The following is a 25,598-nucleotide window of genomic DNA, read 5'->3' as shown; positions in this document are numbered from 1 at the left end:
TTTGAAAATACTTTGGGCAGAGTGTTGCTGTTTTCTCCTGCTTCGTCTCAGGGATGTCATCCGCTAACCTAATCAGAGTTGTCTCAAGCCTTAACCTCCCATTCAGACCACCTGCACGTGCACATTCTCCATGTTAACACAGCAAAGATTTACCTCCGTGCCCAATTGACCGTCATGTTGAGAATCGTCACTACAATGAGAGCTTGTTTTCAGACTATGACCTAAAGATCAAACAGTATTCGAGGGTGGTGGGTGCAGTGCAATGCTTTACAACGAGAACACCCTGAAGGGCACGTTGGCCAGATTTCAGTAGTTTTTTTAGTACAGAGTACGTCTTCTGCTGCTTTGGATCTTATTACATTATCCTTATCGACAGATTTTCAAATCCAAAGCTCTCACTGCAGTGATATTTATCTTGTTGCCACAAAACGTAAGACACAAATTCAATTCTTGTTCATTCTTAAAACGTCTTGACAAGAATTGAACCCTGGAGTTTCCTGAATGGCACTATTGTAACAATTAGGGATGGGTATTGATAAGATTTTCACGATTCCGATTCCATTTTCGATTCTTATTTTTAAAGAAGGAGAACACTAAGGTCGATTATCTTAGAACTTTGTTTTATATTTTCTCTTTGAACAAGATAGAAATTTGGGTTTGTAAGGCCATGTTACTCCTAACAGTGAGATCTTAAGAGATCCAGCCTACGGCTCTTCAATGGGGTGTCACAGGGTCCCCAGGAAAAAAAATTGTAAATGTAAAATAATAAAATAAATATTCTTCTGTAGCAATAACAAAGTGTAACATAAATTATTCTGTAGCAATTACACAAGAATATCCAGTAATGTCCCTGCCTACAATTAAACACATTCACTTACCAAAGTGAAATCGGGGGCATCTGCTGTGGCAAATGGGTTCAAGCCTTTGACCACAAACTTAGTCACTGCTCGGTGACATTCGTCTATCCTGGCCTGAAAGGAGACGCTACGGTAGACTGCAGCGAGAACTGCCAGCATCTGAGCCAGACTCTCTCTCATCATGGTCACCTAAATGCACAGTAATGGCAGGTTTTGTAATAAGGCAGATCGCGCTAACATAATCTGCACTGTTAGTTGATTATTTATCTGCTGCATTAACGGGAGAGGACGTGCAAACGTTACCGCTGCTGCTGGGTTGAGATTCACGAGTCCGGAGCGGAATTAAAAACACGACATTCATTTGCCTTCATTTGACATACATTCATCGTAGTGTTTCCTCCCTTAAAGGAAATATCTACTTTGCAAGTATTGCAAGTTTCCCTGTTGTCATCCGTTCTCGTAAAGTATAACCAAACTTTTGAGCGTTTGAGCCGCTTAGGCGCCGTGTTTCCTGCCAGGTAAGCGACGCTTCGCAACGTGGTGGCGTCATTCAGGAAGACTGGAATCGATAAGGGAATCGTTTGCAAAAATGGCAAACAATTCCAAGGAATTGAAACAGTGGGAACCGGTTCTCAACAAGAACCGGGTTTCGATACCCATCCCTAGTAACAATAAAGTTCATGTTTTAGTGTTCATGGCCAGATTCTATAAGCTGATGGGAAAAGGGTTAATTTTTTGAACGCCAGTACTTCTCCTTGCAAAGAAAATTATTTCTTTTCTTAAAAAACATCATATATGAGACTCTGTTAGACATTGTAATACACAACTCTAAAACTTCTGTGTAGACAATTAACCAAATTTCTTTAACATAATTAGATACGACTCTAAACAGGAAGGCTGATTACTAAAACTTTGACTTCTAGGGGTATAAGGTGTCATAATTCTGCAGGAATTTGGCGTATAATTTTAACTTTATAGCTTATAGGTATGATTCTGTGTGAGTCACTTAACTGTGTGCCTGTGCAAATACAATGCAATGCTCAAGGTTATCATAAGATGAAAAGTAGCAGCAGTGACTTTTGACCTTTAGAGGAAATGCATAGAAAAGAATGGATGCAGAATTATGCTTGTCCAAAGTTGGCTCTTAGTTGAGAAGAAAAGTCTCCAGTGTCTGTGTTGTAATGAAGTGGCAGGACAATTAGAGCGTGTGAGTTTGTGTCCTTAAGTAAAAACACGCTTTGTGTTTGCATGTGTGTATTTGTGTGCTTCTGTACATTTTTTTTGTAAATCATTCACTTTTTATTTATCTTCCCAGGCTAGTGTTTCATTAACCCTGCCGTGACACAGACTCTCTTTCATTCTCGTCTTACTTTGTCTGCTCCAGCCGCTTCCTCTCTCGCAGCACTGAAGCTTACTAATAAATAAGTGACACCAGAAACAGACCATTTTCCCTCAGACATAATTAACTGACTTGATGTTTTCAAGGAGAGGAGCTAATTAGGAACGAGTTAAGATTTTCACAAAGAGTACAGATCGTTAATTAATTTTCCACGCTGCCATTGTCGGCGAAGAAAACAGCTTTGTTTACAGTGCAGCGTTTACCTTAGTGGTTAGAGCGGCGTGCTCGCCGTAGGGGCACGGCGGCAAAAGGGTTCTGGCTTGAACACTGCATGCGCATTCACTGTCCGGTAACCTTGTGCCAAAGCAGAGAAATGTGTGATTAAGACTCGGAGTCAAATGATTGGATGATGGAAGGCATGAACCTGTGGTTTCATTCAAACAAGATGGAATCAAAAATGATTAGAAATTAAATGATAAAAAATGTTCTGCTGTCCATCGATGCTGATGTAGATCCATGACGTCGCGACATTTTCATTTTCTGAGCTCCTTAAAAAACACTTTTGCAATATATTCAAGCTTACAGGTGAATTTAATAGTTTCAGAAGTCAAAATTTGCCAAAAATCACTTTCTTGATATAAAGAATAAAGAATAAACTCTATTATTTAGGACATTTATAGCATGAAAGTTGGTGCTACAAGCACAATCGAGCAGGCAGCTTATACTTGCTGCTGTTCTTACTCACTGCAGAACACCAAAAGTGAAGTCATCGCTGCTGCCGTGTGCTGTGGTGTCGCTTCGGCCGTCACGGATGAGCACGATGCACCAGTGTGTAAACAGGTCTGTGTCTACAGACATCTCTATGATACATTCATGCAGGAGCGTAGGAATACCCAGATGGCACACAGGAAGAATGCTGCAACTTTAAAAAAAGATGAGATGTTCTGCAGAAAAGTGTGGAAAACCTCTGAGATCATTTTGTTTCCTGCTTTGTTTTGGTGTTACCTTATATAGACTGATTCAAATATTTGTCAAGCTGGCTGGCTAATACGTGTGGCTATGCAGCGGCAGCACTGATTCGTTTTACTAAAAGTAAATCATTTCATGACAGACTGCACACTGTGCCCATCCTTTTATATGCATTTTTAATCAATGCAGTGCAGTGTTGAGATTTATTTTAAAGGCTCTTCTGCCAGTTGAAGTTGCATAAAGAGATACTTTACTGTTTATAGATTTTCACTCGCTTACAGATTTTTAAAAGAGAAGCTTGATATAATTTTTGTATTTTTGGACTAAGAGGCAAAAAGTCATCAACATAGTTTGACAGCTAGGCTGGCTCTCTAAAGTTAAACCACCTATTTACATTTACCTTGAATACTTTGTATAAATTTCATCAATGTGACTTTCATTAGTTTTTTGTTATCCTCTGTTTACATGTGGAGGGCAGGAAATAGCCAGATGTTGTAGTTGTTCGATCAGATTTCACTTGATCTCATCAGATACAGAAGAGTGATCCCTACTTATATCACCTTTACTTATGCTCGTATCTATTATTTTTAATAGATGTGGAAGTGCAGTAAAACACTTAGAGTCCTACAAAAATAGGCTCTCTATAAAGATCCCAAAGATTACTATAAGTACTGCAGGTTTGAGGCTTGGACTTCATGGTCCACATTATTTTTCAGAGAGAGTAAAACCTTTCCAGTTAAAAATAAACTCTTTCCATGGATTTCTTTTCAGATTTTTTTCAGTGCCATGTCTCCTCATTATAAAGCCATAATAAAAACAAAAATAAAAAAAGTAATGTACAATACTGTACATCCTCTGTCGTTTTGAGATATCAGGACATCAAAAGTGATCCTTACCAGATTTTAAAATTAGGTCAATTTAATGCATTAGAAAACGTGATTTGAAATTGAAATTCTAAGTCTTGATATTTAAAAAATAAAAAATTGTTATATATATATATATATATATATATATATATATATATATATAACAACAAGCTTTATCTCATGGACAGATGGTCTCACGTTTGACTCCAGAATACTTTGGTACACAGACGAGTTGACGGATAACTGCACAACTGCAAGGTACCCGGCTCCTGTAGCTCCTATAGCTGCAAAACAAGCCACAATCATGACCCTTCCACCACTGTGTTTGACAGATGATGGGTTTTTGTGCTGATATGCATGTGTATGCACACGGTGCTGTGCATTATGGCCCAAACCTAAAGGATATTGTTCAGAGTCTTTTAGCATTTTCAGATCCTTAGTAGTCCTGTTTTAAACAGGAAGGTGATTTCTCAACAAGCCATACTTGTTTAGTCGTTTTCTACTCCCCAACTGCCAAAACCTCTGTTTTTATAGAGGTGCTCACACTTGGTGAGGATCAATCAATCAAGTGCATAAGGACCAGATCATTTTTATTACATCCGAAAATCTTAGAATTTACTTTACTTTTACCAGGACTGTTCTCTGTCATGTTGGTTCAGCCAGATCCAAGGTGTGTGAAGAGTTTTTGTAGGAGAACAAGAATCTCCAGGTTTCTGTATTTACTCTACAGCTCTGACAACAACCAAACCAAAATATTTATTTCATGCAGGAATGTTGGCAGTTTAGTATTTAATTGTAAAGCAGTTAAAAGTTTTCAGGACAAGTGTGCAACCTCCTAGAGTCCATTCCACTAGTGCCTCCACTTCTACGGGAGAAGGAGAGAAATTGTGGATGCAAACAAGTTCGGTAAGGGTGAGGCATCTTATGAGTTACACATGGATGTCTCAAAACAGTAAATGTGGCGTGCACTTTACCTCACATTACTCACACCACTATACTTTGGTCGTAAAAGAGGCAGAGACAGTAATTTGTTTGTCTGTGTTCTGGTCTCCACCCGTCTACCTGCCCATTTATCTCTTCAGTTTTCCTCCCTATGTGACGATTGATGGGTTCAGGATGGTAAAATAGACACACAGATAAGGAATTGCTTGTAAGTGTAAATGAACACGCACATGTCTACATCCATGTTCGCTGTGTGTCAGTTAAAGTACATCAGGAGTGAAGGTGTGCTTCTGTGTGTGTGTGTGCGCATGTGTGGATGACAGAGGCCCGAGTCCCTGCCTGTATTAAGAGGACCCTGGCAGCAAGAGATAGCGGCTCTATCTTAATGGCTTCTGCCGCCTGCCACTCAGCCTTCAGACGGAGTCTTCTGCCTGCACGTGTCTCCCGACGATAAAGCCACTTCACACGGTTTTGCGCCTCTCCACACTGGCCTCTCCTCTGTCCTCCTCTCCCTAGAAAGAGGAGAGAGAGGGAGAGAAGAAAAGATGCCATAGGTATTGATATATGAGCTCACCCTGAGACTGAGAAGAGTTTTGAGAGACAGGTGGAGAGAGAGCCTTAATGCACAATTCTGAAATGTTATCTGATATTTGTGTAAGACTGTCCTGCGATGTAACCTAGAACGTAATATCTGATGCAACAGTGTCAATTGTGTAGACCTTCAGAGAAACAATAAGACTTTGCAGGTATTTTTGGATCTATTTTCTGTTTTTTCTTCTTCTTTCTGATGTGTCTTTGTGTCACTGATACGTTAGTTCTAGAGCTAGTGTTATAAATGTAAGGTGAACGATATAAGCTATGTTTTAGTCATTCGTTATTCTACTGGTAGATAACATTGTAACAGTTTGTACTGATCCCTTATCAGCAGGAAATGTTGAGTAATTAAATATCCCTCCATAGATGCATCCCTAGCGGGTTCGACAGATATGTTAAGTAGTACTGGACTTTTTGTTCGATGCGTTTTGCAACTAGAACTACCTTAATTCTTGTTGACACAGATTGAAAAAGGTTTCCTCTGAGTTTTTGGTCCATATGGCGTCACACAGTTGCTGCAAACTTGTTGCACATCCATTATATTAATGCTCTGTTTCACTACATCCCAATGGCGTTGTATTGGACTGAGATTCGGTAACTCTGGAAGCCGTTTGGTTGCAATGAACTTGCTGTCTTATTCAAGAAGAAACTAGTGTGAGATGATTTGAGCTTTGTGGCATGCCGGAATTATTCAACTGGAAGCAGCGATCAGAAGATGGTCTTAAAGAAGGGCAATATACCGAGGTAGGCTGTGGTATTCAAACAATGCTCAGTTGGTACGAAGAAGTCCAACGTGTGCCAAGATAATATCCCCCAAACCATTACACCACAACCACTGTTTACACAAGGCATGCTTTCATGTTTACACCACAGCAGAAATTGAGGCTTATCAGACCAGGCAATGTTTTTCCAGTGTTCAATTTAGGTGAACCCAAATTGTATCCTTTGCTTCCTGTTCTTAGCTGGCAGGAGTGTCACCCGGTGTGGTCTTCTGCTGCTGTAGCCCATCTACTTCAAGGTTCAATGCGTTTTGCATTTGACATGCTCTTCTGCAGATCTTGGTTGTAATAAGGGGTTTATTTAAGTAAATGTTGGCATGTTGTCAGCTTGAAGTTCTCTGGCCATTCTTCTCTGACGTCAGGCAAGCATTTTCACCCAGAGAACATCTCCATTCTGATTCTCACTTTAAACCTGAACTAGTTGTTGCCATGGCATTGGCTGAGAGCGCGTCAGGTGTGAGTAAGGCAGTGCAACTTGAAATAATTAGCTTTGCTTCATTTAACGCAATTTCAAAACCTCAACGTCTGGATAACTCAAGCTGCTATGTAAGATGGACAAATGCCAAAGGTTCAGCATTAAGGCTTGACCTTGAAAAAAAGAGTCTGTAATCAAACTGTAAGTGTTCAGAAGTGGGATGAGGTAAGATGATTTCATAAGAAGAAGTACAGAATCGGTTCTTTTAGCAGCTTCCTCAAGACATCTGGTCACCTTCAAGTGACAAAGCTCCCCCTGCAGCAACTGGGGTTATAAAAGCAAAGTCTGGTGGAATTATTATAGAGAAAAACACAATGTGATATTTTTCCCCAAGTTTGGTGTCAATATAATTGCTGATATTACATTACTTCAGTGTAAAATTAGATTAACTATGATGGTTTTTGAAAATTTAAGTTCTCTATGAGGGATTTTGTGAGGTGCAGTCTGAGGATTACCCATAAACCCCTTGATAAAATGCAGCATGGTGGTAGCATCAAATGGGTTAACATGTTGACAAAGCTTTAATATAGTGTGTGCTTCTTAAAATGCAGGCCTAGGCTTGCTTGATAGACGAATACATTGCTGATTTCACTCCCTGTTGGGCCACCTCACCACTAGGTTTAGGGTTTTTAAGGTTTTTCCAAAAATCTAATATGACTAAAATTGATGTCATTAAACTCTACTTAATTCATTACATTAAACAGTTCCTCGTGTTCCACCTCATAAAAATTGGGCTTATGGTTAAAAAACATAAAAAGCGAATTGGCGGTGCCAAAGTTCCCAACTCTGATTAAAAAACTGGTGCCAAATTTGAAAACATTTAATTATATGTTTCAAGGAGTTGCTATAGATTGGAACGGCAGAAGACGATAAGAAAGAAGAAACATAAGAGAAGCAGAAACAGCTTTTGTGTTTACACAGCTTTGCAGTTTGGCCTCCAATGATTTTGACTTGCAGATGGGGGAGCAAGAATAGAATGCTTGTGTTGTCCTTTAATGCAACTAAATGGTTGTTTTAATTTAGAAGACTTGTTGGCTGTTCTTTCCAACTCAACCTTTTTTTTCTTTGTCAACATAAGAAGTCCTGGAGGTGCTCTGGCAACTGAGCATACTGCACCTGCTTATTAAGACAGTGTGGTACAGTGAGTGGCCCCAAGATAAACGAGTAAACAGAACTTGAGCTGAAATAATTTTGTCAGCTGTTGTTTCGACTATCTCTTTCCACAATATTTGGCCACAGAAACTGCGATATAGTTATGTTATCAAAGAGGATCACTTTAATGGTTGAAGTGTAACTACACACACAGTCTGATGCACTCGTGTTTATCATGGAAATTGTGTACAGCTGCCTACTGAAGTTGTTTTTAGGATCCTAGACCCAATAATCATTAATCACTATAAAGCAGTCATTTTGAAAGCAAATTATTGACCGTTTCTGTCTTATGAAGAATGGCTGCAACAGAAAAAAGGAAAAGGTAAATGCAAAATTTTGGACAGCTCTTCCCCAGAACTTTGATTCACAGCAACAAAGCACAGGAATATTCAACAATCTTTAGCACGCTCATTTCTCTCCGATTTAAATGCAAACTGTCATTTTCCAGACGCGATCTTGCTCTTTCACGAAAAGCCCTCTTAGGTCCATAACTACTGATTTGCCACATTGTGTCTGATGTGTGTGTCTCTGCATTTGCATAATATGGCGCATGAATGTTTGTGAAAATGTGGGGGTGATGTGTGCGACCGTGTGTGTGTGTATCTTCGGGCTTTGGGATTGTTGCTGCCGGTCTCTCCCTGCCCTTGCACATAGTCGGCCCTTAATGCACTACAGCTGTTAGGGTCCCGACACGGGGGCCTCCCATCAACGGTTTCATTGTAATGGACTGTGTGTGTGTGTGTTGTTTGTACATGTTAGCCTCTCTGTGTTTTTCCCCCTTTGGTAGTGAATGAGTGTGTGATACGTGTGTGTATCTGCAGCACAGTGGATGTTTGCTGTATCGCCTGGGTATTTTTTTTCCTGTCTCTGTGATGGTGTGTTTGGTTCTGTGTGCGCTTTGTCCTCGAAGAGCAGCTCTGTGACACTTTCTACTTTCCTCGAACATTTGAAATCAGCCAAAACAATAAGTTCTGGTCCTTTTGTTTAATTGAATTCTTCTTGCAACACACGAACTGCAGGCAGTACTTTGTTATTGGGAGACTGGTTGTTCCTAGAGCACTCTGTGTTAGAGGACAGAGCCTTCTAGGTTGTTTTGGTGTGAGTTGCACAGTTTTGGTGATATTGGCTCTAGACATGCAGGCTTTCCTGCACATAGACTTTACTTGGGCAGGCCGCTGAAGCACATTGCTGATGCCTCAAGTATATTTGATGAATTGGGACTGCCCTGCTGGACAAGCCGCTTTTGCCTTAGCCTGTGAAATCCTTGAATAATCCAGCTCCATTATCGTGGCCGGCAGGTGGTAACGCCTGGGACATCAGTTCTGAGCTGTACGGAAACTCTGCCGAGAAACTGACGGTTCATGTGCCCCTAATTCCTGCTCTCCAGCTGCAGTCCAAGACAGAGGTGAGACTGATTGGAGAGGCTTCCGCTTGTATCGGTTGGTTATATACCTGTAAGGTACTCAGTCTGCATCTATCTATGATGGAAGGCTCATACTGGAGACACAGTGTAAACAGTAATGATGTTCCGCTTGAGTCAGCTGTAATGTTAGCTAGCTGTATGCTTCTTTGAGACGGATGTCGATGAAACTGCTCCGAACAAATTTTGTGGATTTTTAGATTAGTGGAATTTCAGCTGCTTCCTTTATATCCAAGGGAAGAAAGATATTTCTACACTTCTATCTGCACAACTGGGGAAACTTCCAGTAAAACAACCTAAATAACACTTCAGGAGAGAGAAAAACAAAGTTGATTTTGTGGTTGTCCCTGAAATAAAAAGAAGAAAAGTTTATTTTTTCACAAATGCTTTCTGTGCAAATTCCACAGAAGGCTTTTTATACATGACGCTCGGGTTGGCTGATTGCTGTGCATTTGCATTGTCCCTGCACCGTCTTATTGACTATATAATACATTGTCAAGTCAAAAATTAATCTCAACTAAGTTCATGGCAAGTGAACTCTCACAGCTGCTGTTGGCCATGGCTATTGTGTGAGTGTTATTCTCATAAACATGTATTGAAAACACAACAAATATGAGTCTTGTCCTTATTCTCCCAGTGTTCTCCAGCGGGGACGGAGAGCAGGCTAAAGAGTGTGCCCAGGTCAGCGCTGCTCCGTTATGTTGACCAATTGCTGGCGACTCAGACGTACAGTGGGGCAAAAAAGTATTTAGTCAGCCACCGATTGTGCAAGTTCCCCCACTTAAAATGATGACAGAGGTCAGTAATTTGCACCAGAGGTACACTTCAACTGTGAGAGACAGAATGTGGAAAAAAAAAATCCATGAATTCACATGGTAGGATTTGTAAAGAATTTATTCGTAAATCAGGGTGGAAAATAAGTATTTGGTCAATAACAAAAATACAACTCAATACTTTGTAACATAACCTTTGTTGGCAATAACAGAGGTCAAATGTTTACTATAGGTCTTTACCAGGTTTGCACACACAGTAGCTGGTATTTTGGCCCATTCCTCCATGCAGATCTTCTCAAGAGCAGTGATGTTTTGGGGCTGTCGCCGAGCAACACGGACTTTCAACTCCCGCCACAGATTTTCTATGGGGTTGAGGTCTGGAGACTGGCTAGGCCACTCCAGGACTTTCAAATGCTTCTTACGGAGCCACTCCTTTGTTGCCCGGGCGGTGTGTTTTGGATCATTGTCATGTTGGAAGACCCAGCCTCGTTTCATCTTCAAAGTTCTCACTGATGGAAGGAGGTTTTGGCTCAAAATCTCACGATACTTGGCCCCATTCATTCTGTCCTTAACACGGATCAGTCGTCCTGTCCCCTTGGCAGAAAAACAGCCCCATAGCATGATGTTTCCACCCCCATGCTTCACAGTAGGTATGGTGTTCTTGGGATGCAACTCAGTATTCTTCTTCCTCCAAACACGACGAGTTGAGTTTATACCAAAAAGTTCTACTTTGGTTTCATCTGACCACATGACATTCTCCCAATCCTCTGCTGTATCATCCATGTGCTCTCTGGCAAACTTCAGACGGGCCTGGACATGCACTGGCTTCAGCAGCGGAACACGTCTGGCACTGCGGGATTTGATTCCCTGCCGTTGTAGTGTGTTACTGATGGTGACCTTTGTTACTTTGGTCCCAGCTCTCTGCAGGTCATTCACCAGGTCCCCCCGTGTGGTTCTGGGATCTTTGCTCACCGTTCTCATGATCATTTTGACCCCACGGGATGAGATCTTGCGTGGAGCCCCAGATCGAGGGAGATTATCAGTGGTCTTGTATGTCTTCCATTTTCTGATGATTGCTCCCACAGTTGATTTTTTCACACCAAGCTGCTTGCCTATTGTAGATTCACTCTTCCCAGTCTGGTGCAGGTCTACAATTCTTTTCCTGGTGTCCTTCGAAAGCTCTTTGGTCTTGGCCATGGCGGAGTTTGGAGTCTGACTGGTTGAGGCTGTGGACAGGTATCTTTTATACAGATGATGAGGTCAAACAGGTGCCATTCATACAGGTAACGAGTGGGGGACAGAAAAGCTTCTTACAGAAGACGTTACAGGTCTGTGAGAGCCAGGGATTTTCCTTGTTTGAGGTGACCAAATACTTATTTTCCACCCTGATTTACGAATAAATTCTTTACAAATCCTACCATGTGAATTCATGGATTTTTTTTTCACATTCTGTCTCTCACAGTTGAAGTGTACCTCTGGTGCAAATTACTGACCTCTGTCATCATTTTAAGTGGGGGAACTTGCACAATCGGTGGCTGACTAAATACTTTTTTGCCCCACTGTATAATGGAGAAATTAAGTTTCTGTAATGCACAAATGAGGTTATCATTGGTTTTGCAGCTGTTCACGGGGTCAAGGAGAGATGCCGTTTTCAATCGAGGCTCAATTTAGTCGGGAATGCGATTAGATTTAGTCCTTCCAGTGTATTCTCTCTATTTGACCATGAATTAGATTAGGTAAATAGAAAACTAAAGCCATGATTGTTGTTGACGTTGAAATGTTCATATTGCTGTCTTGCAGGAAGCCAAAGGCATAGATATGTACTTTGTCTCTGCATAGGTAAAAATAAACGTAATTGCATGAATTACAGTGTTATCTAATGTGGCCATCAATACTTGTGCTAATAAAATGTTCTCGGTGCTTTTGCATGAGTGCGTGTAGAAACAGAGATTTTATCCTACAATTAAAATTGGCATGGGGTCATCTCAGTGCAGGCCGATTTCCCATAATACTCAAAGCAACCTGTTGCTGTTAAAAGGTTATCTAATTATAAAGTCACGGTGTTTCTGTCATCTACAGCTTGTAAAGACATTACCGTCCATCGGCGGTATCTGTTGAATTTTTGATGGGTCAATTAAGGTCGACTTCGTATTGTTTCAGATGCTATAAAATGCTGTCGTTTATATAACACCACTGCCATTGCTGAAATCTTGCCTATTATACCCAATGTTGTTGATAATCCAAAGAAGCTAATATCTGACATCTGTGTTGAGTTGCTGGCTCAAACTTTTTGTATAAAACATTAATTTCCGCATGACTTTTTCTCTCCTTTAAGTAGCTTTGTGTTTGGATAAAACCATCTCATAACATTTACTGGCATACTATATATACATAAAGTAAACTAAATACTGATGGGTTATTTTTAACTTGTTTGCATTAATTTACCGAAAACCCAGAAGTAGCAGTGTATTTATAAAATAAATGAAATAATAACGTGTGAGAGTAGGATGAGCTAAAATCTTAAAGAGAGGCGATTCACAGTAATGTGGTGACTTAAGACCGCAGGGAGCCAGGAACATTTACTGACTTTTCCAAAATGGGAGAAATAACTAGAAGTTTCTTTCTTTCTTGTCCTTGATGTCAGCAATCGAAGGGACTATAAATGAGTGTGGAAGATATCATTGATAGACACATGACAGGGTGATAAATGCATTAGAGGACGACTATGTAACCACTCCCTAAAACATCTGCCTGTGGCTAATCATCAGCTACAAACCAATGTGCAACAAGTGTATCAATTCAATTCAATTCAATTCAGTTTTATTTATATAGCGCCAAATCACAACAAATGTCGCCTCAAGGCGCTTCATAGATACAGAGAAAAGCCCAACAATCATATGACCCCCTATGAGCAAGCACTTTGGCGACAGTGGGAAGGAAAAACTCCCTTTTAACAGGAAGAAACCTCCGGCAGAACCAGGCTCAGGGAGGGGCGGCCATCTGCTGCTACCGTATCGCTCCCTTTACTCGCAGGTAGCTGCTGCAATAGGTGTCACCACAGATAATAACGCCATGTTAGTGCAGATATGGGAGAAGAAGTCAAAGCCAGAACCAAAGAAATTGCGGATGACCCTAATATGGGCATCTTATTTTGGGGGATTTAGCTGTAACCACAGAAGCCCACCTGCTTTTCAAACTTGCTGTTTCTGATGGACAGCCAATCAAACAGAAGCTGCCTTCAAGGATGGATGGGGGGGGGGGGGGGGGGGGGTGTATGTATCCATGATCGTTTATGTTAATGAGAGTGTGGGGAGTGAGTTGGAGGGCGGGGTGGGCTGCTTTTAACCACGTAAAGCACTTTGTGCTACATCTTTGTATGAAAAGTGCTTTATAAATAAAGATTGATTGATTGAACCAATACTGAATATTAGTAGTAGTCCAACAATAGAAATCTAGAGTTAGTAATGAGAACATAATTCACAAGAAAGAGCTTAAGCATAATGTTTTAGAAAACATTGAAGGGTACACTCAAAGGTCATTCGCAACCCCCTGTCTCACCCAAATTTAGTGGGTCTTCTTGTGTTTATGCTCCACGTCCCCACCAATTTTTTTTTGTTGTATTCAGATCAATTTAGAAGTATTTTATTGGCATGTCAGCTTATAAAAACAAATTGCCAAAGTGTAAGGATACAATTTAGTGAAGTATCGCAATAACAGGAAATAAAGAACGTGAAACTGATACTGAACTGAGTAAATATTATACAGATGAGGTAAGAAGCTCTTGTCCCCTTATTTCCAGCTGTCTTTACTCTGATGTCATAGGTCAAACTGCAACCATCCCTGAAGTCAGCCTTTATTTTAATCTGAACTACACACCTGTAAAATCTGTTGACAAAATCTGTTCACAGACAGACAGGCAAATAAACACAATACTCAGTACTGCCTTTGTGGTACTTCCTGCTGCAGTAGGTGTTCCCCAGACCACATTTTGCTTTTTTAACACAAACACACACACACAGGCAGACAGACTCGCAGATGGCAAATGGCACCAACCCTCTCTGTCCCAACTGGTAATGACACTCTTTCCCATTAACATGTTACCTTGTTACCTGTTCTTTAGAACTCTTGCTGGAAACATTTCAGCAATAAGATTGAAAAAAATAATAATATAGTTACATATGTCCAGTTTTTACATTTGTAACAGTTCTAGGGACTGAAAGTTAATTTTTGATCCTGCATAAGGTAAGAGGACTTCACTGACCTGGAACTACTTCTCTTTTTTATGTAGTAATGCGGTCTCAGGCTTGACTTTTCTATATATGTTCATGGACAGAAAATACTAAAAGTACAGAGAATAAAACTGATCTACTTCCACACCAACTGGCTGAAGTCAAACTGCTTAGGAATATTGCTTTTAAAAGAGCTACCAAATGGATGTTGTGAAAGGCTGTTTCCAGCTGTTTCAAGTCAAAAATGAGCTTTTGATTTCATCACTACATCTTAATGTACTCTCACTATATGAACAGCAGTGCATGCATGTTGTGTGTGTGTGTACATACAGTAGTCTGCTTGTCTACAGTAGGTACAGTGACAGGGCTTGCTTTCTCTCCTTCCTCTGTGTGTGCCTCTCTCAGTGTCTGAGTGTGTATGTGTGTGTCTGTGTGTGTTAAAGTATCACAGAAGTGGCAGTCTGTCAGCTCTGCTTTTCTCTGTGCTGCGCAGAACAATAGCTGGATTGGCCGTGTGTGTGACACGCAGACCACACACCCTTAATAGTGACTGACAGCGCTAAGGGCTGCAAGCAGCATGCACCACCGATGCACACATACACACAGGCATTCGTGTTGTACGCACACCTAAGGACATAATGGTTTTAGTTGATTGGTGAAGGTTTCAGTCGAGTTGCATATGTGCATTGTGTGATTTTGAAACTGTGCGCGTGTGTGCATGCGTTCATTCATGCATGTGAGCGTCGGCATATGTTCTTTTGGAAGTGTTCAGCTGTCTTCTTGTAACGAGACTGTTCTCTGTGGCAGAATGAAATGTCTGTATCAAAGAAAAAGGAAAATGAAAGGAAATTAAAGTCACTTAAGGTTTTTATTTGTTATATTATGGCCATGAAGACAGACGCACTCTGATTGGCTGGACGATAGAAGTCATTCGTCAATACCTGTAGTGCATATCCTTGACAGTATCCCCTACATTAATTAAAGGCAAAGAAATATTCTAACATTATGTTGATGTTAATAGCAACAAATGTTAGCACAGTAATACATGGAAAGGTCAAGATGGTACAAACAAAGAGATGGGTGATTAAAGTAGACTACTGGTAGATATACATCTCGTTTAAAAGAAACTTGACTCATTACAAAAGTATGCTGGGTCTGAAGCAGAGGTGAGAAAATGTGCTTTGGACTGTGCAAAATTGTTGGATTGGGTGATGGATGTGAGTTGTATGCATCATGCTTGGCCCGGATGACAAAAATTAGCTTTTAAATGCATATCAAAGGAATAACAACAAGAGATGGCATGGTGCTCAAGTACGAATGCAGGTGTGGTGAAAAGTAAGACTGGTAGAGGACACAGCAGTAGTATTAATGTCATTTAATTTTGCTTTTTGACCTGTAGTGTAGGGAAATCAGTACTCTGAAATAATTCAGACACTTAAATGTTGGGGTAGCTCGTATTAATCTCGTTTCAAGGTTTATTTCACATCCACTGTTCTCTTACTTTACTCTGTTAGCATGGCCAATCATGTCAAAAGCGTGATGTGAATCAAAGTTGAGCACAAAACAGCTTCACTTTCCTAACACGGTGGAACCAAAGGGACAGTGAAAGAGGCTGGGACAAGACAAGATAACCAATTAAGCACGGATGAGTCCACAGCATTGGAGTAGGGATAATATGAAAGGAGAATGTATACATTCAGTAAGAGCATTAGAAGTGTGTAGAAGTGTTTAATGGCCCAAACTGAGTTAGACTCATTTGTCAAACTTGGACCAACTTCTTTCTGTAGAACTCTTGTGTAGCTTTTAATATTAAAGTAAAATAAACCCAACGAAAAGGTTGCAGCAATGCAGTAAAAGTGATTAATTAAGGTAAGTTAAGTGAATTTTTGTTTGCGGTGTTTTTCCAGAAGAGTTGAAAATGATTACCTGTTAAATGCAGTTAATGCTCAGGATTTTCTGTGTGTGGCAAAAGACGATATAAGTTCCCAGTAGTGCAATTTAAACCTGGAAAAAAAACCCAGCTAGCATCACGTTCAGACGAGGCGTGTAGTTTGTTCTATTAGGTGTCATTAATTCCCTGCTTATTGCATAATAAAGTGTATGAGGGCTTGTAGTGGTCCTATCAGTCTGAAGTGTGTCTACATGATCTGTAACTGAGTGTTTGAACACTGTGTGTGTGTGTGTGTGTGTGTGTGTGTGTGTGTGTGAGAGAGGGCAAGAGAGAGATGGACTTGTGGAAGGGGGCAGCACTGCTGTGCATTTACGCTGAGAGATAGATGAGCCCTCTGGTCAAACAGCCCCTCCCCTTTGCATACACACACACACACACACTCTCTCTCACAAACCCCAACACACACAGTCACGCACTGAGCGAAAGAGAAAGAGACTGTGCTTCTGGCCCTTTAAGAGCAGAGCATAGATCTCACAGCTTACAGCGAGGGAGGGAGAAGAGGAGGGACGGAGGCAGAGCGAAAGAGAGAGAGGGAGGGTGTGAGGCTGAAAGTGTGTGAGTAGAGAGAGAGAGGAACACAGAGAGAGAGAGAGAGAATCAGCAGTGTGTGTGAGGTTGAAGGATCACTTCTATCCCGTCTTGTTTTTGGGAGACTAACCTTGTTCATCTGAGCATTGTGGGACTGTTTTATGTTGTTGTTGTCGAGAGAGACGGACCCTTACTCCAGCATGCTCACTGAGCCTGAGCTACCTCAGGAGTGTAACAGGTACGTGACGCTTTCTCTCTCACACACACGCACACAAACACACACATACCCACGTTCACATACAGATGACAGAGGGTGAGGACGGAGCGGGATGCAGGCAGGGAGGATAGGGGTATAAAGCAGAAAGTTGCTGTGTGTGAAGAGAAGACTCGGACTCGGTGCGCGCGCGTGTGTTGAGCAGCTGTCTCAGCGAGTCCGCTGAGTTTGAGTCTGGAAGAGTGTGTGTGCGTCTCTGTGTTTGTGTGTGTGTGACAGTGGGAGACGGTAAGGGGGGGAGACTTTATGATTGACTGCTACGCTTCTGGTATATGCAAAGGAAACGTATATCAAGCAATATATGTGTACGCGTTTGTAACAACAGTGAGAGAAAGGACTCTTTCTTTCCTCCTCCTTTGAGTTTACTGACTAAAGTTCTGTTCATTCAAAACCTCGGTGTGTCTGTAAGAGAGAAAAAGTAAACTCAGAGGTGTGTGTGTGTGTTAAAGTCAGAACGTGTGCGCCGTTCCTCTCATCATTTCGTCTGCACCACTCACTCACCTCAACTTCTACTCGTGCGTCCACTCGCAACTCCTCCTGTAAACCTAAACCAGCCTAATATATATGAAGTTGATCTGAGCAAGTCAGAAATAAACTCAACATTTCTTCTTTTTCAAACACTAAATTGTTTAAAAATAATCGGCCAAAATATAGAAATATGCCATCCTTTATTTGAAGTGTTTGCACTCTGCCCCGCTTCCCTTTTTTAAAGTTCTGTTTATTTGAGATTTATTTTTCACTTAATCCAAATTCATGCAAACCCTTAGTAATCCTATTGTCAGTCTCCATGGCAGTGGTGTTGTTTTTCTATTTTTCCCCCCTTGCCTTATGCTAATGTTAATTTCAATGTTGTTTGTGCAGGCCTGCTTCATTTAGAGGTGTCAACCCTCTAACCTTGCCCTTTTCCAACACTGTCAACACAAGTGGCTTTTGCCTGTGGAATAATGGTTGTTTGATGCTAATGCTGCGAGAGACAGATTATGTTATAATACCCTACGATTTAATACCAACACACATACACACTCCTGTCTCCCTTTGCCTGCTTTACTTTTATTGCATTATAGTAGCACTCTGTTTATTTTTGTTTTTTTTAATGCCCTGATGAAACTAATCTTTTGTTCAGAGATAAACTGAGGTTGGCGGGTGGGTTGTGAGTGCGTCGGGCGGGGGGCCCCCCTTGAATTAAGAACACATTTAGATGTGGCAAAAAAAAAAAAGAAGTGTTTTTAATAAACCGTTCAATCCGGCAAAGTGGTTAGAGGAGAGAGGGGAGAAAAAAAAAAGATGACAACAGCTATGAGGAATTAAAAATTTAAAGGATTACACAGAAAAGCAGAATGTATGGAGATAAATGCAGGGATTACAATGACTTAGGAGGAGAGCGCTTAAAAGTCTTGCTTTCCAGTAATGCACTCCATCACTGTGGCCGTGCTACATGTGTTTGTGTGCGTGAGTGTGTGTGTTTTCATATGAGCGGGCGAGCGAGGTGAACCTTCCATTGAGCGGTGCGTTTCGAGTGTGTGCGTCGAGCGCTTGTCTCTCGGCGAGCGGAGCGCGCGCGAGCTGCCAGAGTGTGTGTGCGCTCCAGCCTCGGTGGTTGAGATGCTCTCGGTTCCTGTGTCTCTGTAAGTGCCCGCTCGCCTCCTTCACCCGCGCTTCTTCTTCTTCTTCTTCATCTTCCCATCAAACTTCCTCTTCTCTAATTCCTCTTTTCTTCTTTGAAAATCATGCAGTTTGCTAAAATTAACTTTTTATTAAAAATAGCAGTTGGGGAAGAGTTTGAGAGAGTTCTATGTAAATGTATGATTTTTTTTTTTGCAAGTGAGAAGTCATATTTTTGTGTCGTTCACTTAATGCATGCAAGAATTTTCATCTCTTTTCTTGTTGCTTTGACAAAGACTCATAATTTTGCAATTTACATTATTTCATGTTCTAATTTTGCACTCTGCTTTTTTGTGATTTCAATCACTTTTTCTTCTTTTTTTTGCTTCTCTGAGTGCTCTGCTGTGTATCAGAATTTCCAATGTGAGACTGAAAATAGTGGAAACAGACTGCCTTCGCTAGAACGGCCTCATCTGTTTGCACAAACAGAACAGAAATATACACATTGGAAGAAACGGAGAAAGCCAAAGCAACCAAATCATGAGAGGGGGTTTAAAAAAAAAAGAAGAAGAAGAAGAAGAGAGAAAAACAGACACTTGAAGGAGCCGCTGATGCCGCTGCTGTTGGACGGAGAGATGAAGGAAAAGAAATGATGTGGTCAAACTGACACATTCCTCACCCACAAAGAAAAAGAAGCAGGTTTACAGAAAAGTGAGAGTGCCAGAGATGAAGAGGGTAAGGGCGGGTGGGGGTGATGGGGTGAAGGAAGAGGACGAGAGGAAAGAGAGGAAGAGGTCCCTGTCAATGTGGTGTTAAAGCAGTGGTGGATTTTCACACCCCTCCATTTGTCCCCTCCGTCTCGTGTGTGTGTGTGTGTGAGTGGAGATGAAGGGGGTAGAGACAGACAACAGTGGATGTGTCAACACTTTGAACACTTTAAGCAGGACACACTCAGACACGGAGTGATAGTAGTTGCGTTGGACTCAGCAGCTAGAGCGGCATTAGCAGCCGGAAGGACTTGACTCGGTTTCCTCGACACGTTTCAACAGTTTCAATATTTGTCACTTTAATTTATCTTCAGTGGCAGAGCACATTTAATCATGCCCTCTACTCGAGCACAGGCACCTCTAATTGTTAACTACCCTCTCAGATAAACACCTGAAATGGGATGAATTGTTCATATTAATCAGCTGTTTCGGTCAGGCAGTAATAATTCTCCCATTGTAGGATCGATTCACACTTTTCAAACTTTTGTGATTTTTTCTTTTTTTTTGTAAACATAAGAACGGCGTTTTATTGTGAATCTGCAACTTCCACTAAATCAGAATCGAGTCTTCCGCTGCTGTTTATTTCTGTTTATTAGAATATTTATTGGCTTTCGTTTTGTAATTATAGAGGAACGGACAGTTTTAAAGACCGAGTTCTTGTGGCTGGCCGATAACAACTTGTTTCCAATTTGAGTGAGCAGTGCTGCTTGCAGTGCAAGTGTCGCTGTACTTCATTTAAAAGGGGTGAGATTAAAGTGGTGTGTGTGTGTGTGTGTGTGTGTGTGTGTGTGTGTGTGTGTGTTGGAGGAAAAGGAGAATGTGTGTCTGAAGGAGAGAGAGTAGAGTAATTGAGTAGAGTGTCCGTGCTCTGAAAACTAATGCGCCATTCTGCCCTTCTCTTCCCCTGTGGCCCTGTCCTGGCCTCCCTCTCTCCGTCTCTCTCCCTCTCTCTCTCTCTGTGTCCCGCCCCCTCCACCACCACCTTGGACTGGAGGCCATTGTCTGGACCATATTGTCCGTCCCCAGAGAGGCTTGATAACCGTGTCTCCATCCATGGAACGAGAAGGGGGGGTTAAAAAAAAAAAGAAGAAGAAGAAAGAAAGGGAAAGAAAGAACGACAGACAGAAAAATACCAGAGGAGAATGCCAAAGCCTCTCCCCACCCCTCCTCCCCACTTCCTCCCCTTTCTCAGCACACTCCTACCCAACCCTTCACCCCTCCAACCCTCTCTCCCACCGCGACCTCCCACCCTGGTGTGCTCAGCTGACCCTCGCCAACAGCCAGCAGAGACGGGGAAATATTAGGCCACATTTGTTTGTGTTGTTGTGTTTACGGACGGGGGAGGAGGGGATGAAAGAAAGTGAGAGTGATGAGAAGCGATTTAGGGGAAGGAAAAAAAGTGCGTGCGAAAAAAGCAAGAGACTGACAGAGGTGTTCCCTCCAGGCTAACTAGAGTGTAGTCATATGACATGAGGTCATAGGGTTGGAGTCAAAGGTCAGGTGGTGGGATTCTGTTGTCAGCAGAGCCAGAAAGCTCAGCAGTGTGCATGCACTGTATATTCGCTTTTTCTTTTCCCCCATTTCTTTAGCCATCCATCAATCCAGGCAGCTTGTGTTGTGCTAATCCCACTATGTTGCTTTTGCTGTCGCTCTCTGCCGTTCACATTTACACACTCTCCATCCTTCGAATCTTCAATAGGAGACAGTTTCAGGAGCTTGGAGCTCCCTCCCGGAGCGCTACAATGAAACCTCTGTTTTTCCAGGTAGCGAGGGCGAGAGAGATGGGGTAGGGAGGGGGTGGGGGGGGTCGGAGGAAAAAGGAGGAGACCATTTGGGCCGAGGTGGGAGAGTTTCAAAGTGCGGGGACGAAAGAAAGAGGCCAGCTGGGACTCTGTGTGCGCTCGTATTTGTGTGTTGTCATTTATGTGAGAGAATGAGCTTGCATTTTGTGTGTGTTTATCTCTGTGTGTGTGTGTGTGTGTGTGTGTGTGTGTGTGTGTGTGTGTGTGTGTGTGTGTGTGTGTGTGTGTGTGTGTGTGGGTTTACAGGGGCAGGCCAAGTCGCTGACAGTGAGACAAATGTTGTGACTCCTTTATAGATTGCTTAACAAATGCAGCACAAATAGTGGCCCTGGCACAACAATGGAAAAACACTGTCCGTCGCTCAATAAACATTATGCATCGTCTCCCCCTCGCAAAACACCAGGGGAGCGGGGCCGCCGTCCACCGGATGCACTTTTTCTCCTCTCGCCGTCTGCATCCCCTCACTCCCCACTTCTCCCCCAGTTCTGCCTCTCGTCTTCCTTTTTCAATGGCAGCACTTGAGATTTTCCCACGGCCTTCCGTCGCGTTGATGGCGTTCCTTATTTCTCCCGTTTTGCTTTATCTTTTCGCCAGTGACAATCACGTAGTGACTCCGTGTAAGGACATAAATAAAAGTTTTAAAGAGGGAGAGAAATAAAACTAAGTATGTGGAGCGATGCCCGTCTGGTGACTAAAGCTTTGGGTGGATGAACGGGCGAGCGAGACAGACAGAATAAGGGAGGGAGAGAGAGAGGTAGTCTGAGAGGCCACATGAGTTAGCCCACGTCTTTCTGCGCTCACCCCCTTTGCTCTCTCATTTTCTGTCTCTCTCTCTACACACACACACACTACACGCATGACTTTTTTTCTCCACCGTGTGTGTGTGATTAACAGTGGTGACATTAGGGTTGTGTGTTATTGCCTTTTGTGGTTAAGCTGGACAGGAAACACGGTTTGAGCTGCCGGGCGCCGATTTAGGGCACCTCACAGAGGATGCTTTGTGTTTGTGAGGCTGAGTGTGTGTTTGCGCCTTTGTGTATACGTGTGTGTAAGGGTGTGTCTCTGTGAGTGTATGAGCATATACAGGCAGGAGCTGTGTTCACATTTTCTGCCCGTTATGCGCTGTTTATTTAAACAGAGAAAACGATTACGGAAAGTTCAGCGTTTTACAGCAACTCTAGTGGAATTCGTACAAATTTTTTAAACTTTATTTTCACACTTCATCAGAATGTCTCCCTATAAAATTGATATTTTGTCTACAAGTCGCTAATGTTTGAGGGCTTATTGGTCCGAAGTTCTCTCAAGAGTCTAAAACGAAATCTTGTGCTTGTCAAGAATATTTAAATATAGCAAAGCAGCCCCAAAGTAAAAGGGAATATCGCTGACCACCTCCTTCCTAATCTTTACGCCTCCATCTCAGCTTTTCCTCTCTGTTGCTGCCCCACTCATCCCACTGTTCGAAAGGACAGTCTATAAATAGATATTAGGCAATATCCTTAAGAGTCTGCTCGGAGAAGAAGGGAAAGAAGGAGGGAGAGGGAGAGAGAGGGGAGCGATGGAGCGACATTCTTACAAACAGCTGATTGTGTAAAGAGGGAACAGTGAGTAAGACAACACCGGGGGAGGGAGAGGGAGAAAAGACGGGGAGGACGAAAGAGCAGGAGGACAAGCAGTGTTCAAATAAGTTCAACAGCGTGTGACGGAGAGACGGAGGTAGAAGGAGATGGGGAAATTGTTTTGAAAGCTGGGAAGTGACGAAGGAAAAAGAGGAGGATAGACAAAAAGAAAACGATGGCAATAAAATGAGCGATAGCGTGACACAAGGGGGAAACATTTGTTGAAATTCCTGCCTGAGGTGTCATACGTAAATGTTGCGGTCTGCTCCTCGGAGGCAAAACGCTCTGGGCGCCTTATCTAAAAGGCACATTCCGCTCAACTATTTTGATATGCCCTTCCATCCCCTCAGAGAACAATTTCAAAGATAGCTCACATTTCCACGCAAATAGACCCCACACCTGAGTGACAGGCAGGCAGTTCTTAGCGCTCTTAAGGTGGCGGTGGATGCGGTGGTAGTGGGGGGGGGGGGGGGGGGGGGGGGGAGGAATAACGAAAACACAAATGTCACGTTGGCTCCTGACGGCCTTTTGGAATTAGCCTCTGCGCTTATTTTTACTGCAGACGATAGATCCAACTGACTGTGTGGTGGCTGAAATAATGGGTTGTAATTTAAAGCGAGGGTGCGAACGCGCACACGCACACTCACGCGTGCATATGCCGAAGCACAGACGCACACTTTGCTGTGGAATTCTCCAGAGGAGGCTCCCACGCTCCCTGAAAGCTTGTTCTGAGTAGAGGAGTTAACAAGAGCAGTTAGCACCATGATTATGTTAGCAGCCAGACACACAGAGTGAAAGAGCCGGGTGTGTGTGTGTGTGTGTGTGTGTGCGATAGTCTGTGACATTTCTGTGATGGCTGCTTTTGTCTTTCTCTCGCTCTCCCTCAAAGCTTAAACAAATCTTTGTCCCCACTTTGCTTAATTCATTTGAAATGTGTCTGGATGCATTTCTGGGGGATGTTTGGCGTGTGAGAGCAACATCGATCGCGTGTTCATAAGCTCGCTGCCTGTATTTAAACACGCTTGCGTAAGCTTGCCGCCGCTGACGTGCCAACGTGAAATGGACGTGTTGATTACAGTAAGCGACGGCCAGGAGACAGTTAACCACCGCTGATGGCGATTATTCGGCCTGTTAATGGACGTCCGTCGCTGTCCGATTAGTGACTTAGCTGCGGTGGACATATGTGATATGAGGGACTTAGTTGAGGAGCCACTAATCATCAAAAAGCCAAAGGGAAGTGGCACTCTAATCTCAGCTTAGCACTCTCACTGTGTGGTGTTGTGTGTGCATGTGTGTTTTCTGTGAAAGAAATGAGAGTTTGGATGGAGAGGGGCGCAAAAAGATGACTTTTTAAAATTCCTTTTGCTTGAATTTGTAAATACGGCAAAAAAGGGTCATCATCTCATTTGAAATGTTAAAGAAACATGTGTCTCGTGTGTTTAACAGAGAAGGAGATGTTCCTTGGTGTTCTTTTGTTTTGTTTTTTTAAAACAAAATTATGCTAATTTCCCTTAATTATTACCTAAGACAGCCTGGAAATTAATCACATTATCTCTTTAAATCCTCGCTGTTTAGACAGCTTCCTTTAGGTCTACCACCAGCATGACAGCCCTGCCAAACTTTTAAATGAAGTAGCCAGCGAAACCTGCACACCCGCTGTGCCCAATTGTATAGTAATTTGACTTCAAAGGCGAACAGACGGGGGAAAGAGGGACTTTATAGCCGGAGAGGAGCTGCGAATGGCCTCCCCATTCATAGACACCCACCTCTGAGGAAGTAGTAGCAGAGTTGCGGGAGAGGAGTGGGCAAATGAGAAGAGGAGAGAAGGAAATCCAGAGATTGAAGGCGCTCTCCCTGCCTCTTAGAGCTTTTGGATACCTGTGTTGCCTTCTGTGTTAATGTGTAACTGTTCTTGTCTATGGATTGCCCATGTATCTAGATATGTTTCTGTGGCTACTGTGGTTAAATGACGGATAACAACGTTGTAAAAACCAAATTCAAATCCTCCCATGCTTTCAAAGATGTCTCTGTAACATAGCCAAAGTGTAACATTAGCGAGGTAAGAGCTCTCAAAACTGATCACAGGTGTGTGTGTGTGTTGGGTTATGGCTGGAGTAGAGGTGTGCAAAGGATACAAGGGGAGGTGTGTGTGTCTGAAACAAAAGGCCTTAGTGTGAAAGAGTGAAAGGAGGTAAAGTAAACAGGCGGTGATGAAGACAGACCTGCAGTGTTCTGCTCTGTTCTCTCTGTGTGTGTGTGTGTGTGTGTGTGTGTGTGTGTGTGTGTGTGTGTGTGTGTAGTTTGTACAGCTGGGCCTGCCGCTTGCATTATACAGCGCGGCGGCACACGCACAGATATAGGTTTCCCCACAGTCATTCCAACATGCATCATAAATGTTATCTCAAGTCAGTTTTAATATCAATTTGCTTTAGTGCTCTCATCGTGCAGTTTTATTTCGAAACAATACACATTCTTCAGCTGTCATTTACGGCCTTAGTTTTTGCTGAGCAAGAGAGAGCGTCCAGGAGAAACCGATAAAGAAATCAGCTGCAGATACACCAGCCAGTTTCGACAACTGTCTCTGTGTTTGGTTGCGTGTAGTTTATACGGCGTCCTTCATGAAAGCACTTAGCCACCGTCAACATTATTGTAACTACTAGAAC

At 42.4% G+C, this 25,598-nt stretch overlaps 1 protein-coding gene across 6 annotated transcripts in view; it reads left to right on the top strand.

Moving 5' to 3' along the window:
• The first annotated feature begins 13,425 nt into the window (after positions 1-13,425).
• The window catches only part of sox5 (SRY-box transcription factor 5), a 95,279-nt gene continuing 83,106 nt past the window's right edge, over positions 13,426-25,598 (top strand). For 2 of the 6 annotated variants that reach the window (XM_085137979.1, XM_085137978.1), the window contains exon 1: positions 13,437-17,112. In XM_085137979.1, the coding sequence (XP_084994105.1) occupies positions 17,036-17,112 (77 nt within the window). In that variant the 5' untranslated portion in view covers positions 13,437-17,035. Of the gene's footprint in view, positions 17,113-25,598 lie in introns of all 6 variants that reach the window. The other 4 variants (XM_085137983.1, XM_085137984.1, XM_085137980.1 and 1 more) reach the window with 4 other exon arrangements.

This window comes from Neolamprologus multifasciatus, chromosome 17, assembly GCF_963576455.1.
Source record: "Neolamprologus multifasciatus chromosome 17, fNeoMul1.2, whole genome shotgun sequence".
Taxonomy (NCBI): domain Eukaryota; kingdom Metazoa; phylum Chordata; class Actinopteri; order Cichliformes; family Cichlidae; genus Neolamprologus; species Neolamprologus multifasciatus.
This window is presented reverse-complemented; position numbering and strand designations above follow the sequence as displayed.